This window comes from Phasianus colchicus, chromosome 4, assembly GCF_987193195.1.
Source record: "Phasianus colchicus chromosome 4, bPhaCol1.hap1.1, whole genome shotgun sequence".
Classification (NCBI taxonomy): domain Eukaryota; kingdom Metazoa; phylum Chordata; class Aves; order Galliformes; family Phasianidae; genus Phasianus; species Phasianus colchicus.
Window position 1 is genome coordinate 28,663,606 of NC_143439.1, and position 16,403 is coordinate 28,680,008.

General features: G+C 38.0%; 1 protein-coding gene across 25 annotated transcripts in view; it reads right to left on the reverse strand.

The window, feature by feature from the left end:
- Nucleotides 1-16,403, reverse strand: part of LOC116231129 (uncharacterized) — a 329,878-nt gene that overhangs the window by 49,340 nt on the left and 264,135 nt on the right. For 14 of the 25 annotated variants that reach the window (XR_016465988.1, XR_016465982.1, XR_016465977.1 and 11 more), the window contains exons 4-5: nucleotides 12,321-12,371; nucleotides 8,253-8,298 (exon numbers count right to left, since the gene is read on the reverse strand). Coding sequence is in view for 4 of the 25 variants with exons in the window: in XM_090139051.1 (XP_089995177.1) it covers nucleotides 2,135-2,372; nucleotides 8,253-8,298; nucleotides 12,321-12,371 (335 nt within the window). In the remaining 21 variants the exon portion in view is untranslated. Of the gene's footprint in view, nucleotides 1-2,128; nucleotides 2,373-4,114; nucleotides 4,253-6,822; nucleotides 7,111-8,252; nucleotides 8,299-12,320; nucleotides 12,372-16,403 lie in introns of those variants that run through there. The other 11 variants (XR_016465984.1, XR_016465979.1, XR_016465972.1 and 8 more) reach the window with 6 other exon arrangements.

The following is a 16,403-nucleotide window of genomic DNA, read 5'->3' on the forward strand; positions in this document are numbered from 1 at the left end:
ATTTTTTTACGAGTCTAACAAGGCCAAATTCACCTTGGAGAGCAGACAACATGTTTACTGTGCTGTCTAGACACAGCAGAAAACATAGTATCATAACCAGTAACCAGAAAATGACTGTTTCCTGCAATAAATACGCTGCAAATAAATAAATAAATAAATGAAAATCATCTCTTGTATATTGCAGTGCACGTCAAGGGTTGAAATGCAGTTCCTTTAATCATCCTGTGCACCTTCAGGAGCTGCTTGCAGCTCGTTTGCTTGTTTTAACTTTGTTTTAATGTTCCACTGGAACTGGTTTCTTTTGTTTGGTTGATACAAATGGCAAAGATTTTGAAAAGAAGGAAAGATTGATGTCACTGTGGTAGATGAAAGTAGGCCAATAAACAGACAGCAGATGAACACCAGTTGATTTCTGAGCTTCAGAGAACTTTTCTGATGAGTTTTCAACTGATAAAAACTCAGAAAGTCTATTATATATGGTATTTCTCTTCAGAAATATTTCTTTCAACTGAGTATTCCCAGCACAGACATCGGGCTCACAGCTCTCACATTTGAAACAGCAGTAGCATCTGCACGATTGGGACCTTCTGTATTTTTTGCCCCAAAATTAATACTGAGTCTAGTGATGAATTCAAGCAGAACTCGCTGAGCTGTTCCAGCACATAAAAACCAGCAGGAAAAGACTCAGCAATTGAAACAAACATCAAAAGACGTTATTTGGACATATTCACTCTGAAAATATGAACTTTGGAAATGCCAAAACATTCTTCATATGATGTTTGCTGAAGGAACAGTTTGTGTGGTCGTTTTTTTTCTGTACTTTAAAATTTAACAAACTCAGATGGAGAAAAGGCTAAACAAAAGGGATTTGGGAACTCTAAAGAATCGCTTCAAAGGACCTTGGGCTGAGTAGAAAATGCTGGTTGCTTCCAGCTGAGAGATCAAGGATTCGGGGGGCATGAAGAAAGAACATAAGACAGAGGAAATGTTCAGATGTAGTTAAAAACACCACTAGAAACTTTTAGAAATCTTGTATGATAGAACAGTTCCTTTCCTCTACTCCTGCAACCAGGGGTTTTCTGTGGCCAGTAGGAAAGCCACAAACAACACTCTGAATCTCCGTAAGCTGCCAGTATGTTCCTTCAGGAAGAGTGCCCTCTTCTCTTTCAGGATCCCTTGAAGAATGAGAGCACCAACTTCATCACACCTGTTTCTTACAAATGTCATTGAGATCCTGCTTGGCTTCAGTTCTGCACTGGGGCAGCCTTTCTGCACACAAAATGTCTCATCGCACAGAGCCTGAGTAGTGGAGTTAAAAAAGCAATGTCAGTCCCTTAACCTCTGCTGAGGTTCCTGTGGTCAAAGTCAGCTCTCTACCACCCTTGTGAAATGGCCCTGTGAATAAATTGTTATATAAACAAATATATCTGGATTTGTTTTTCATAGATATATTCATGCATTTAGATGTCCTAGCGCAAAAGGTATTAGAGAAACAGCATTGCTAGATACAGGCAAGCAAAACTGGATCGATGGTGTTTGTTTTAATCATGACAGTAGGAGAACAATTAGAAAAAAAAAAATGGGATGGAATGCAGAACTGTGTGAAGCTTGCTCAAATGAACAAACAAGAAGGTACTGGACAGGACCACTGTGGGGTATCTCCGAGCTCCTCAGGGCTCTGCCACTCTTGGGCAATGATGCATGGAGGTTGGTGGTAACTTCCTGGGCTTCTCCAAGAAGATACAGAGGTCAGAAACTACTGCAAACTCCCCTGATTTTAGTGAATCCCAGAGAAAGGCATACATATGGATTTGTTTTTTTCCCTTGGTGGTGCGTCTTGGCTTCCTTGCAGCCATAGACATCAATGTTGGAGGAAGGCCATACAGATGAGTAGCCTAAGTCTACTTTCTCTGTCAGGAAGTCAAGTAAAAAAGGATCTCTTTATGACAGTGTTGATCTCCTCAGTGACCTTTTACTGAGCACCTGTCCTTTCCTGAGACTAGAGAATTAGTTTCCCTTCTATTCTTGGTTTGAAGTGATAAGCTTGTTCTTTTGCCCTGGGACTGGACAATGGACAAAATCAATTCTCATTTAAGAAGCTACAGCCGTTTGCCTTTTCCTTTTCCTGCTGCCTTTATTGATCCCCTGAGCTCTCAGAAACACTATCAATTCTGCTGAAGCCCAGCTTTATTTGAAAAGGAACTTTGATGATGGCTACAGTTCCTGAGAAAAGTGTCCTCTGTAGATTCCTTGCTCTTCTGAGAGCCAAACGAAGGCCATTTATCCCAGCTGTGATGGCCTGCAGAGAGACTTTTGAGTTTGGAGCCTTATGCCATGATTCTAGTGAGTTCTTGTCACTATGACTCTCATCGCTGTGAACCAACAAAAGAAAAAGGAAATGTACTCTGGAGAAGAAAGAGAAACATGACAGCTTTTTCCCGGATGGCATTTTCAGCCTCTGATTCTATGACTGTCAGCTGCTTTGAGATAGTCAGCATGTCTGTAGCAACCTTTCCAGATTCTGCATCCCCCTGTCTCATAACACGTTTTGGATTAACATAGGGAATTGGAGCATTAGTTAGCTCATACTGAAACCCCCACTGTAAATGATATCTAAAACATTTTTCAGTACGGTCTTTACGTTAATGTAAAAGACTATACAGGGTAGGAGAGAGCAGAACATTAAGCCCTCATGATTGCACACGTTTCTACCTTAGCAGATATAGGAGGTTTTTTGATATTGTTGTTGCCAGGTTATTCTTTACCTGGTAACTTATTGTTCCCGCAGAAACAATGTTTGTCCATTAATAGACTTGTAGATTAGATGTTGTGTCTAAATTAAACCGGGGCTGGAATCAGGATGATATAGTTGAGCTCTTTCCAGCATAGATTAAGTTAGTGTGAATAGACTGAAAGAAAAAAATGCCTACACAGATGATATCACCCATGCTGGAAGAAGTGCCTGCCTGCTCAGCAGGACTATTCCTCTTATGTCTGCAGCTGCTCATTGCCCATGCACCACCTGTGACCACACAGAGGGGTAGAAGAAGAGCTGCATCTTTTAGAGATGTAATGAAAACATTGTGAGGATAGGTTTCTTGTGCCAGACAGTACTATGTAGCTTCAAGCATGCAATGCTAATGTACTCAGAAAGAAAGCACCATGTGAAAGCACCATACAGCCACCATCCTCCTGCCACAGCCATGTCTGCATGTCTCACCTCCAGAAAGGAAAAGATGATGGATCAACTGAGCAGTAGGTGTGCTAACTCTGCTGTTGTATCTACTTGAAAAACTTAGAATCATAGAACCAAAGAATCATTTAGGTTGAAACAGACCTCTCAGATCATCCAGTCCAAACATCAACCCATCCTCACCATGTCCATTAACCATGTCCCTCAGTGCTCCATCCTCATGTTTCCTGAATACCTCCATGGATGGTGCTTCCACTACCTCCCTGAGCAGCCTGTTTCAGTGCATCACCACTCTTTATGAGAAAAAATTGTTCCTAATACCCAGTGAGAACCTCGATACAACTTGAAGCCAATCCCTCTTGTCCTGCTGTTGTTACCTGGGAGAAGAGGCTGACCTCCATCTTGCTACAACCTATTTTTAGGGAGTTGCAGAAAGCAATAAGGTCTCCCCTGAGCCTCCTCTTCTCCAGAAACAATCCTAGTTCCCTCAGCTGTGCCTCATAAGACCTATGCTCCAAAAAAACCACAACATTTCTAGTATGTCCTTATATCCACTGTACTCATGAGTCTTTCCTTTTACTTGCCCTTTATTGCATGCCATTGGGGATATTTCAGGAGGATGTGTTAGAACTTTCAGCATCAGCTCATGAAACATATGAGTCATGTATCAGGACGCAGTTGTGGATACAGAGCTCATCCAGATGGGTCCAGACTGTCAATACTGATCTCCTGTCCTGTTTTTAGGACTGAGAATTTTCCTCCATCTGATCTGCATTATGTATCATCTTAAAACCAGTTTCCTTATACACACAAAATAAGCTACATTCTCCATTTTCCCAGGTGATGTTGTCATGAAAAAATTAAAAACAACAGGGAAATTACATCATGTGCCTGAAGCACATGCCATCATTCTGAATTTATTTATAAACCAATCTATAAAATATCACCCATTGCATACATCTCCAGACATGCTTCTAGCTTTAAGAACAGGGTTATGACTCTTTGCAGTGAGAGTTCCAGGCAGATTTTCTCCAGCCTTCATGGATGAAAACTCTGAAACTGACAATGAACATGAAACTAGTATGAAAGGTTCAACAAATTCCTGCTAGATATCAATGCAGTAAGAAGTACTGTATGTAGATTATCACCTTGAAGGATCTCTCTGCCCTCCCTGTAGTTTTTCTAGCCCGGCTTTCTTAGACCTTACTTGCAAAAGTCCATGTTATGCATTTGCTAGTTTGTGATGGCTGTTTCCAGTTGTTGCTGTGACTGTATAAGCTCAGTGAAGTTTTGAATCAAGAAAAAAACAAAAGAGCTGGTAGCAGTCCAAAGCTACTATAAAATCCAGACTTCTGGTGCTAAATGCAATACTGTCCTAAAATGTCTGGTGCTAAATGCAAGACATTTTGTAAATTGTAAATTTACAAAATGTAGATGCTGTCACTGTCTGAACATAAGTTTAATCTTCCAAACTGTTCATAATAGCATGATAGCTTCTTATTTGAAAGTGGGCACTAAGTTTTATAAAATAATCATTAGTATTTCTAGAATAAGAAAATACAAATGGTGACCTTGATTCCCTGCCCAAGTGTACTAGGTTCACTAAGCGGATATTGGTAATTAGCTCTGATTTTTACTACGTCTGAAGCACATTAATTATTTAATAAGTTTTGAAGTGCCTGAATGTGTTCCTTTCTCAATGAAAAATTCATGCTATGGGGCAATCAACAGTTTTCTCTTTCCAGTCAATAAGAAGGTATTTATATACATATGAAAATAACGTTAAGCCATGGGGAAGCATGAGGGACAGTGTGCATGAGAGGATGTCTCTCATTTTCTCTTCTTTGAAATGTGCAAAGCAACTGCTGAGTTGAAGAAGTTAGCAGTGGAATCTAAGGAATCTGCTAAGAAACTTGGAGAACATATTGGGGAAGAGTTTTTGAAGATTTCCATTTCGTGTTTAGATCCAATACATATGTAGAGCCACGTAGAAATAAGCTTAAAGGTGCTAGGAGCTAACAGTGTTAAAGAAAGTATTTGGCTCAGCAATTAGCAAACAGAGAGAAGTTTTCTGCTAATTAAAAATAAAATATCCTTGCACTTCCTTCTGCCTAACATAATTCAAACAAACTCTGCAGCTAAACATAAATGTTTTTTGGCAGCAGGAAGCTTAAGCTTCTCATTTGCCTATCAAGGTCTGTGTAGTTTTATGCTCCAGCTGTAACATTTTGGGAAGTGATTAGCTATTCATATTCTTTACACTCAGGAGAATGCCCTGGCACAGGTCTAGGGGAGCAGAAAGAGCCAGAGGGAAATACTGTGTTCTCCTTGGAAGTGCACTCCAGCTCACACAGGCCTGCAAGAATCCACAGTGCTGGGTGCTCTCAGCAATGGTAGATGTATCCCTCTTGGAAGGACCCCAATAACTACTTTTGCAAGAGCAGGTGAAAAGTGTGGTGTACATAGCCTGTGCTGAATCAGGTATGTCATGGTTTTGGTTTTTGCTTATTTGACTTTCAGTATTCAACATCAAAACATCGTGTACTGGAAGCTCACGGTCTTGCCAAAATGCAGTAAAGCAGTATGGGTGGGCTAAATGTCTACTCTGGGTTAAGAGTAAATGGACAAATAAAGGGTAGTGGAATTCTTTGATGCTATGAAGTGCAAAACCACTTGGCTTAGAAGTCCCTTGGCAAGAAGAGCATACCCAGGAAATATAACTAATACCACTGTATAATCTTTTTTTTTTTTTTTCCATGCACACTTGCTTAGTGATAGTTATAAACAGCATGCTGATGCCAAAAGAGCGAACACAGTATGGCCATTACCATGTCCTAACATTTTGCTGGAAAGAGCCTACACATGCAAAAGTAAATTCAAATCAAGATACTACCATAAAACTGTATTCTGGTTACAAAATACTGAAGACTTCAAGCAGTGAATGGATGGGTCATACTCCCAAAACCATATTAAGAAAACCTCAAGTTTAGTAACTACACTGAAGTTCTCCTCTTTTCTGAAAGTCCCCATCTCTACAGACAATGTAGTGAATGTAAATTTTGTCTAATTTTGACAAATCCACGCATAGGTTTTTTTATACAGCTCTGATTCTAGGACTTCTGTTTATGTTTCCATCCATACTGCAAGCAGTGAACAAGTTCTGAGTCAATTTTACATTGAGTTTCATTAGCATGTAACTATTACCAGCAAAACCCAATCAGTAAAAATGAAAATGCAAATAGAGGGCTCACTTGCTAGGAGCTAAGATTGTTTCTCTAGAAATGTTCAATATTATTTCTTCAGTAAGTGGGGCAAACAGCTGCCTTAACAAGAAAAGCTATTTTGAAAAGACCTTTACAGAAAGATTTCCAAGTTTAAAAGACATAAAATCAGTGCTAAACATAACAGGTGAAGAAGGGATTCCAACTTCACATATGGCAAAGAGAGAAGCAATCTGTGGAAAGCCTATGCTTAGAGCTGCCACGCTGATGTGTGGGTGAGCAAGATGAAGAAAGAGGTATTTTGTATCAATCACTGCAGTTGTACAAAGAAAAGAGAATAAACAATGTTTTAGTTTACTTGTGTTTAGAAACAGAATGCATGCTCTTTCCACTGGGAGAAAACAAACCAGTCACTTGGGCTTCAGATTAACTCTAGAAATCCTGGACATGGGAATGGCAAATTTTCCCTGCTTTCTACCGCTGCTAGCCAGCTTTCTAGCAGTACTGTCAATGTGAGGTGAACTGGGACTCCACTTCTAAAAAACATATGTAATTTACCCAAGAAAAGTAGAGCTGTAAAAATTTCCTATTTTGCAAAGCACATAGTCTAACAATTTAATTTAATTAGGTCAGGAGAGAATAGGCAGCGGCAGCCAAGCAGATCTAGAGAGATCTTTCCAAGTCAAACAGCAATCCCTAGGAGAATTGAAATATCATCACCAAATGTTACATCCCTAATTATAATATAAGCTTACTATAAAAATCAACAATGTTGTAATTATGCTTTCAGTAGAGCAGTAAGTATGTTCTGGTGGAAAAACGTACTGCTTTGTTATGTGGTAAATTCATTTTTTGGCAGTGATAGGTTTACTCACTATAAAATACAACTTAGTTCTGAAAATGTTAATTTCATTAAACTTTAGTGAATTGAAGTAAGACCCCATGAGGAACTACTGCAAATTTCCTGTTAATTGTTTGACCGGTGCCCAAGCAGGAAACAGAAGTGAAGTAATTAGTGCTGACATCAATGTCATTGGAATATATTGTTTAATGCATTTTGAAGAGCTTAACTGCCTTTTCTTAAAAATAAAATGCAATCCCAAACCTTCATTGCTTGCCAAGTAGCTGTTTTTTGTTTTTTTTTTTTTCCAGAAAATGTTAAAAAGGTAAAAATTTTGTTAAAGTTCCTTTTTTTTCAATTCTATGTCCATCACTAGGAAAATGGCAAACTACATATGAGGTCATTTAGGGGCAATCACTGCTTTCTATGAACCAGAAGAATGAGAGAACAGTACCGCATGGAAAGTTGTGATCTGCTAGAAGGGATATGCAGCAAACTGGATGTATGGAGTACCCAGCCTGTCTCACCCACACACATACACACAAACACAAACGGTACCAGAACTGAGCATAAATGATCTTAAAAAGACAGACTAGGCAAGAACTTATTTTGCTGGAAGTTGATGAGTGTGCAGAAGAAACAGGTATGGGAACTAAAAATTGTTCCTAATGGAAATGTAAGAACATGTAATTTAAGTAGAAGAAACACTTAAAAAGAGACCTTTTTTTATAAAGTATGACAGAAGTCTGCATGTCTATCTCCCAAAAAGAAAACCAACCACATCCAAAGCCCACTTAGGGCTCTTGCAGGTGACCAGCCCTAGGTAGGTCTCAGTGATTCAGGTCACAGGTGAAGATTAATTGAACCTTTTTATTTAGTATATGTATTTTTTTTTTAAATCTTATTGTGGGGAGAAAACTTTGGATAGTCATGGGTAAAATAAGTCAGAAACAATCTTACATGTTCTTGAAAGTACATGTAGCCAGAATTTAAATACCTGAGTCCAGTGTTTCCTGTCCAAAGAATTCTGGATATAGCTTCCTCTGCAAAACAAAATACAGAACAACCTTTAAGTCATTGGTGATCAAGACAGATGAATTTATCCCAAACCATGCATTCCTCAGTCCAATTAGCTGCACTACAACAGAACTGGCACAACCGTTACCATTTTTCATTTATCCATTCAATGAAGTCAATCCTAAACTCAATTTTCAGAGATCATATCCACCTTGTCAGCCTTGTCAGAAAGGCTTTTGACTGGCTGCTTTTCTATGCAGGGCTGTCATACCAGGCCACTGCTCTAGTTAACTACTGACAGAAGAATCAATTACTGACAGAAGATACCATTGCTATCCATTCTCCCTTGTCTTTAGGGACACTTTTTTTTTTTTTTTTTTTTTTTCCTTTTCACTTTAGAATAGGTGATGTGACTATTCCACAGAGTCTTTCAATAAGAATGATCACCAGACAGCTTTAGTGCTGGACGTGCTTTAGTCATGCAAGATTTTTCTCATGCTGCTGTGGAATTTCTATCACATTCATCTCAACAGAACATGAGAACATGGTTTCCTGACTGCTTTGCAGTAACACCTAGCATTGATGACACATATGCTTCCTGACTGCCAGATAAAAAGAGGCAGAATGTCCTGTTTAGCTCTGTCTCAACAGAAACACAGGTTGGACAAGCCTTCCTGACTTGCTTTTGTTCACAATTATATTTTTAAAGACTTCTTTCCTATGGACAAGCTGTGTTTTTATAAATGTTTTTTGACAAATTATCATTCCAGAATTGCTTCTTGTGAAGGATGGTGAACAATTTGAAAGAGTGCAGGATCTTTGTGAGCTCCTGTGTGACTGTCTGGCAGCAGGACTGCCTGTCCACTAGGAATTTGATTAAAGTAAGACTCATCAATTTAAAAAGCCAAATTCCCCTGTTGCCCATGCTAAAGACAAAAGGGGATCCAATTTAATTAATCACAGCCTGAAGGAGCATAATTAATTATAAGTTTTACCAATATCAACTTCCTGATCATAAGAGAGCTTGGAACACAGATGTCTAACCAAGAAAACAGCTCTGTGAATCTGATTGTTTCCCTTGTTCTTTAAGTGATGGTAAGAGGAAGAAAGAAGGAAGAAGAAAGCTAAACCAGTGTATTTGATTAGCGTAGTGGAAAAATCTGCCAAAACAAACAAACAAACAACAACAACAACAACAAAACAGCAGTAGAGAATGTTCGTTGAAATTCCTTCTGGCCTCACATGTAAATGCACTTTTCCTTCTAATCTGATTTTCTTATTTATGACAGTGACGCCAGTTAGAGAAATACAGAGCTGCAAAGGACTTCAAGAGGTCACTTAGAACCTTAGGTCCTCTTCAATCTAGGACAGAATTAATTCCATCTGGATGGACAGACATTTTAAAAACACATTTTAGAAGATCACGTCACCAGATACTCTACCACTTTCCTGCATTTCCTACCAGTTTCAAAAGAATATTTTCCTAATACCTAAACTTATTTTCCGTGCTGTAAATTAAGCCAATTATTATTTACCCTGCCTTTGAGGAAGAACAACTGATTAGGAAGTCACATTTTTACTGAGAAGCAAATTCTAAACTCCAAAATCAGTTGATATTCCAAGCCAGAGCAAAAAGCCAAAATGCTATAATTTTCCTCAAAGTAAAACAGTTTTACCTCAAATTAGGATGATCAAATAGATTTGAAGAATGTCTAATTATCCTTTCATATAATCACCTAAACAAAGAATCTGCATGTGCCTACTGCCCCCTGTCACGGGCATAGATTGATCTAGTTAACTCCGTGACAGGATCTTTTACACTATCAGAATGGAACAAGAAGACTGAAATGTTGTTTCTTCTTTCATGCTAGTGAGAATTTACATGCCTATGACTTGTTTGGCTTTCAAATAAATTTAAATAAAGGCTTTTTTAACCAATTCTTTAGTAGGTTCCAGACAATAGCTTGCCTAATATTTTGTTTGTCTAGAAGGACAGTCACTGTGGTTGATGGTTTCTCTTAAGAGAGAAGCCCTCCTGTTATTTGCAGTATAAATGTGTTAAAATATTACATGGAAATCATTACAGAATAAAAATTTTCATTAAACTATACCGAAGTTCTTTTACCAACATCACCAACCACTGAAATAGTTTTGAGATAAATTTAAACACATGAAAGGTAGAGAGGAAATTGTTGGAGCACCAGAGATCTGTCAATAATCCTCTCAAAATCATAGGTATTGAATTCTTTGCTGGGCTACTTGAATTAAACATTGGTGGGACCAGAAGTAGAGTGGGTGGAAAAGCAGATCTGCTTTCTTTCTTTGAACTGTGAGCTGAACATCCTTTGCCTGTTATGCGTATGCCTATTATTGCACATAGTGGAGCATCACTGGTGAGAGAAGGGCACAGTCTTTCTCCAGGAATGCATACAGACATTGTGAGAAACCTCTACAAATTAGGAAAAGAAAAAACAAACTATTTTTTTTAATTCAGTGTAGCCAGCTGATTAAAACAGTTTGCAGTGTATGAACACATAAAAATACCTGTTTAGGCTGTGATTTCCATGATAAAGCTGAAAGTCACGTGCAACAGAATGCAGTAGACCTCAGAACGTACAAACCTAACCCTTGGGTGGGACTTCCACAACACATGACTATGTCATGCTTGTTGCTTATTTTTACCAAACAGAACACTTGATACAGAGGGAGACAGAAATAATGCCCTGTCGGCATTGCTGCTGCTTGGTGAAGCTGCATCTCTGAATCCTGATCCAAGGCTGACTTACTGCCTCTAGAACTGCAACATCTCACTACAGAAACAATGATGGATGGAGTAACCAGAGTGGTATCTCCAGTAGCTGAGGAAACTAGATGGCTTCTTCTGTTCAAATTACAGAGTCTTCACAAAGCCATTAAATGAAATACAGATTCCAGCCTGACAGCTTCTTGGTTCAAAAGCACACATCAGTAACAGTTTCTGACAAATCAAGCACAGAAATTTCCACTGACTTCTAGTGAAATCTCCCTCTGTAAAGCACTGCATCTTTCTACACCACTGTTGGCTGAGATGAGGCACAGCACCTCCACTTTACAGTCTGCCCAGGAAAACAAAATTATCCCTTGTGCTAAAATTCAAAGATTTTTGACTACATCACTCACTCAGTGAGTTGTCATGTATTGGCTGGTGGTAGTACAAGTGAACACACAATGATAAGGTTAATGTATAGGAAGTGTCAATATTCCTCCTAGGTAACAAAGATTGTTATTCGTCTCCAGCAAAGGTTATAGTAAAAAAAAACAACAACCCACCAGCCAGGGCTTTTAAAACTCTTTGACCAAATTTCAGCATCCTCTTAAGATTTCCAGAGTTCAAGTGGCTTCAATTACATTCAGTTTTCAATGGTAGTTTGTAGTTTTCCAGTGCTAATGGTAACATGTATGCTTACTGGGACTCACCATTTAGTATTAGTTAAATAGGTAAAAAAAAAAAAAAGGGACAAGAACCCAACTTACTGGCAGTCAAAATATATACTTGAAGAGAGCTTCTAACCCAGCCAAGAAGCAGCTAAGCACCTAACTACACTCATTTCCAGTGGCAGAAATCATCAAATTCTCAAAAGTGCCTTAAAAATCTTTAGCTGGTTTTAATCTGTGATTCTTAGTTTCTTAACCTAAGCAATTACTCAAAACAGCCAGAAAAAAACGTTGCTTAACCTGAGTTCTGTCTTTGCTCTAGACAAATTTCCTTTCCTTTATTGAAGTTCAAACCACGTGTAATGATTTAGACTATACTAAGTCCATCTGTACACTCATTTTTCACTTGTGTTAAGGGGCTCATTTCTCCTTCCAGGGAAATACTAAATTATGTGTGAAATGAAATACCAAACTATTGTATGTATGAAGAAAACGAGTCCCTCCTGGCCTTGTGTTCCCTTCTTGCACTATATTCACTGTAATGTTTACTGAGCACATACATAACTTCCAGAGCTAGACAATTTCACGCCCTATTTAGAATTCTCCCTATTAAATAAAATGATTGGGATTTTACCTTCCATGCACAGAAATCTTTTACCAAGCTGATATATTCCTTGTATTGCATCTATGGAAAAAAAAGAGGTCAGAAAAATTATAAAATTTTCTTTTTCACTTTGATTCTATTTTTGATCTTTTTTTTTAGTCATTCTCTTTTCACACTAACAGGGGACATTAATTTTCATTTTACCTGCCTGAATTCTGTCTGCTCATGCACATTCTATCAGGATGGAAAACATCTGACACTTTCTTAAGGATGAGGGTCACCGAGTCCCAACATCATGTGTCCTTTTTCTTAAGAGAAATCAGTTTCTGACCTACTATCTCACAAGATGCATTTTAACTGAAACATGCTTATCTTAAGAAATTGGTCTTTCAGTCCTGAAACTCAGAAATAACCTTAAACTCAAGTGCAATTGAATGTGCATATAAATTCATATCTGAATATATATATATATATATACACACACACACACACTAGATCAATGTTGGGATTTTAAAAACAGTTGTGGCATGTATAACCACAAGTATACAAACATCTTTCTAAGCCTCCAGGGTAACAGAACATATGTGTTTCCAGAAAACTAAAAGACAAATGATTTTTAATAAGGAAAAAAAAAAAAAAAAACCAAACACAAAAACAATAGCAAAACCTGAAAAACAAAGGAGCTGTAGTAATTTATTCTTGGACTCCAGAAGTCAGAACAACTTTACAAGTAGGAAATTGATTCTGATAATGATGTAATGATGTCTAAGTTCCAAAATGTCACTGACTTAAAGTATTAAGAGTGGAAGCCATACAAATGTTTAGGACTGCTAACTATTCTTCTTGAAAAGTCTGGACAATTCATACACATTTTTCCAATGGAGAACAGTTACCATTCAAGCAAGACACCATGTCAATAGCTAAACTGAAAGGCAAAAGAACATCACAGTGATTTCTTTGAGGTATAAACATCCACTGACTATAGAAGAGTGCTTGTCTAAAGTATTTTCTCCACTCACAAAAATAAATAAATAAATAAAATAAAAATAAAATAAAATAGACTTCCTTTTATTTATATCTAACCTACAAATTTTGCACTAAGAATTTTAATGGTTGGACCTGCAGAACTTTAAACTGCTTAACTTTTTGATCCTCTAGCTAAACAGCTGAATTGTCTTCAGTAGTTTTACATTAAAAGAAATAACTCTAATGTTCTGCAACCTCACTGGCAATGTTGATTTACTGAACATTGTAAATGCTGCTCATTGCTTTTCTCTGCATATGCAACTTTCCATGAAAACTGCTCTGTGAAAGACAGGGACTAACCAGCAGTTAGCTTGTAAAAATTAATCATAGAGTATCCCAGGTTGGAAGAGACCTATAAGGATCATCAAGTCCAACCCCTGGCTCAGGGTCAGAAGAGATTCTTATTTCTTATTCAAACATTGTCAATCATGAAACAGAAGAATATTCTGTAACCCACAGTTCTCTCCCTCCAGTTTTTTAATTCGATTTATTCTTTTCCCACATCTTTTTTATATGCCTATAATGTAAAGTATAACAGACACACTATTCCAATCATTTATCCTTAAGCCATTTCACACCTAATTTAGTGAATGAGATATGTTACTTAATCTAAATGTCTGTATGCTACCAAAGATCTCTGAGTACTGTAAGAGAAAATTATTTATACTACTACAATGGAGAAAATATCAGATGCCTAATGACATCTGATATACTATACCGAATATGATATGCTTAGCTGATATAACCCATTAAGCCAAACTTCCACCAATCGCGTTTCCAAGTTTTTCCTGAATAGTAAGATTAGTGACTTGCTTGCCTCTTCTAGCACACTCTAGTAAGATGGCCTTGGGCAACCATCCAGATTCTTCTCCTAATTCCAATTTATCAAGCTTCCACACCCACTTGCAGGAGTTGTCAACAAGCTGATGTTCTAGCATTTAGGTTTTTTTTTATCGTTAGAAAAAACTGAACTCTTTACCTCTTTCTTTTTGCATAGCATTACAACACCCTGAGTTCTTCACTGTCCTTATCTTTCTCTTACAAGTCTTTCTGATTCAGTACCCACCTCCTAACACAATATCCACAGGCAGTGGACACCCAGGAATCTTACTCTGTTTATGTGTCACTTGGATATTTGCTTTCTGCTTGTAATTCTATCTACTAATTATCTGCTGACATTCAAATCTACAGTACTTTGGATAATTTTTAAGCAATAGCAGGGAAATATTTCAAAAGACTTTTTTTTTGGGAAAGGAGTTAAGGAAGGGAGAGAGGATGTCTTCTGTTTTCTCCATTGGTCTATAGCTTACATTTCCACTAAGCAGGTATTCCAAAATCAAAATCATCAGCTTTTGATAACTGTGGGGTTTAGTAAAGGAGTTTGCAGCTGGGATTTTCTTATTGTCTCACATACTGAAGTCTGACATGTCTAGAGGCAAGAGATTTCTGGGGGAGTATACAGGTATAACGTGCCTGACATATAGAAGGACATATCTATGCTGACTCCAATGAGCAAAGGGTCTTGTTATTTTGGGGCTGATATGCACAAACACTTCTGGAGTGCTGTAAGATTGTACCACAGCTTGTGAATGTCTTAGCAAGGCTGGGATCATCATAGCAGGCGTCATTTTTTCCAAGGCCAAAGGTCTATGTTTCTAAATTGGTACAGTTATACTGCAGTGACAGACCTAGACAAATTCTCTTTAAAGTTTTTTTAAACACCTGCTGACGTAAGGTGTGGTAAAGATTGGGATTTTCCAAATCTACAGTCAAACTGAGAAACAGGACTGAACCCTGGTTTTTCTTTCACTGTTAATGAATTTGGAGCAAACTGAAGATACGCTGTCAGTATATATATATATACACACATATATATATATATATAATAAACCTATCTGATGCAGATTCAACAGAGAAGAATTAGACATTCAATTTTCTATCCTGAAACACTTTTTTCAAAACCCCTTTCCCTCATTGCTTTTTCCTCCTTTGGCAAAGGTCTATGTCCCAAAAGCATGATTTGTGACATGCTGAAAATGGAACTGGGTGGAGGGCAAGGGAAATGTTAGGTAATAAAGTAAATATTCCACATTCTACATTCACTTCAAGCTTCTGCAGTTTTCTTCTCCAAGAGTTAAAGAAGTTTATAGCATTAACTCCAACCTGCAGCACAAGTAAAGTTACAGAGCATTTATTACTTTGTATGTTTAGTGTACAGCTTAGGTCATCAAATTCTAGGTTTTTCAAAGCTACAGATCAGGACCTCCATAATTAATACAAAGACAGGATCTCCAGAGGTGATGAACCTGATATATTTCACATGCTTACTCAAACACAGAATTAACCACATTCTGGAAGTCTCTACTCAAAATATAGTGAGTCTAGACAATTGGTTCAGACAGTGTGCATAACTTACGGAAGGCTAAGTTTGGCTTTGGTGGATGTCACTATCATTTTGTAGCCCAAGTCTTGCACACAATTAGAGCACTAAAGGAACTGAATAAAAAGCATCCATTAATGTTGCATTTGCCATCTTCTCTCTCTAACAGATGATGAACAGAATAGATTTTGTTTTTTGTTTGTTCCCTGCCTGGTGTAAGGAACCTGCTTTGGCAGGGGAGTTGGACTCGATGATCTCTGGAGGTCCCTTCCAACCCCTATGATTCTGTGATTCTGTGATTTACTTGTGATTGACTGAACTTAGACAAGTGGGCAAAAGATTCCAGACTAAGCAGAACTTTACATTTGAGTCATTAAAAGACTGAATATTTTGTCCTGGATTTCCCCCATCAGGATGACCCTTGCTGCAGTAACATCAGTTCTGGCAGCTAGTGTTCATGGAAGAATGGCTAGGTTTGCCTCGAGGGGTAGCAAACCACTCCATATCCAATTCTACAATTGCAGCTTCTGGTGATAAAATACAGTTTTGTCTGTAAGGTACTGAGTCATGATACATTTTTGTCTTCAGTGCCAAAAGTTCCCTGCAAATATAAGAAATTACCTCCTATTGATAAAGCACTGCTGCACTATGAGTGCTGTGCCTACAGTGACCACATAGGGAGCCAGCACAATTATCTCAGGGTTAGA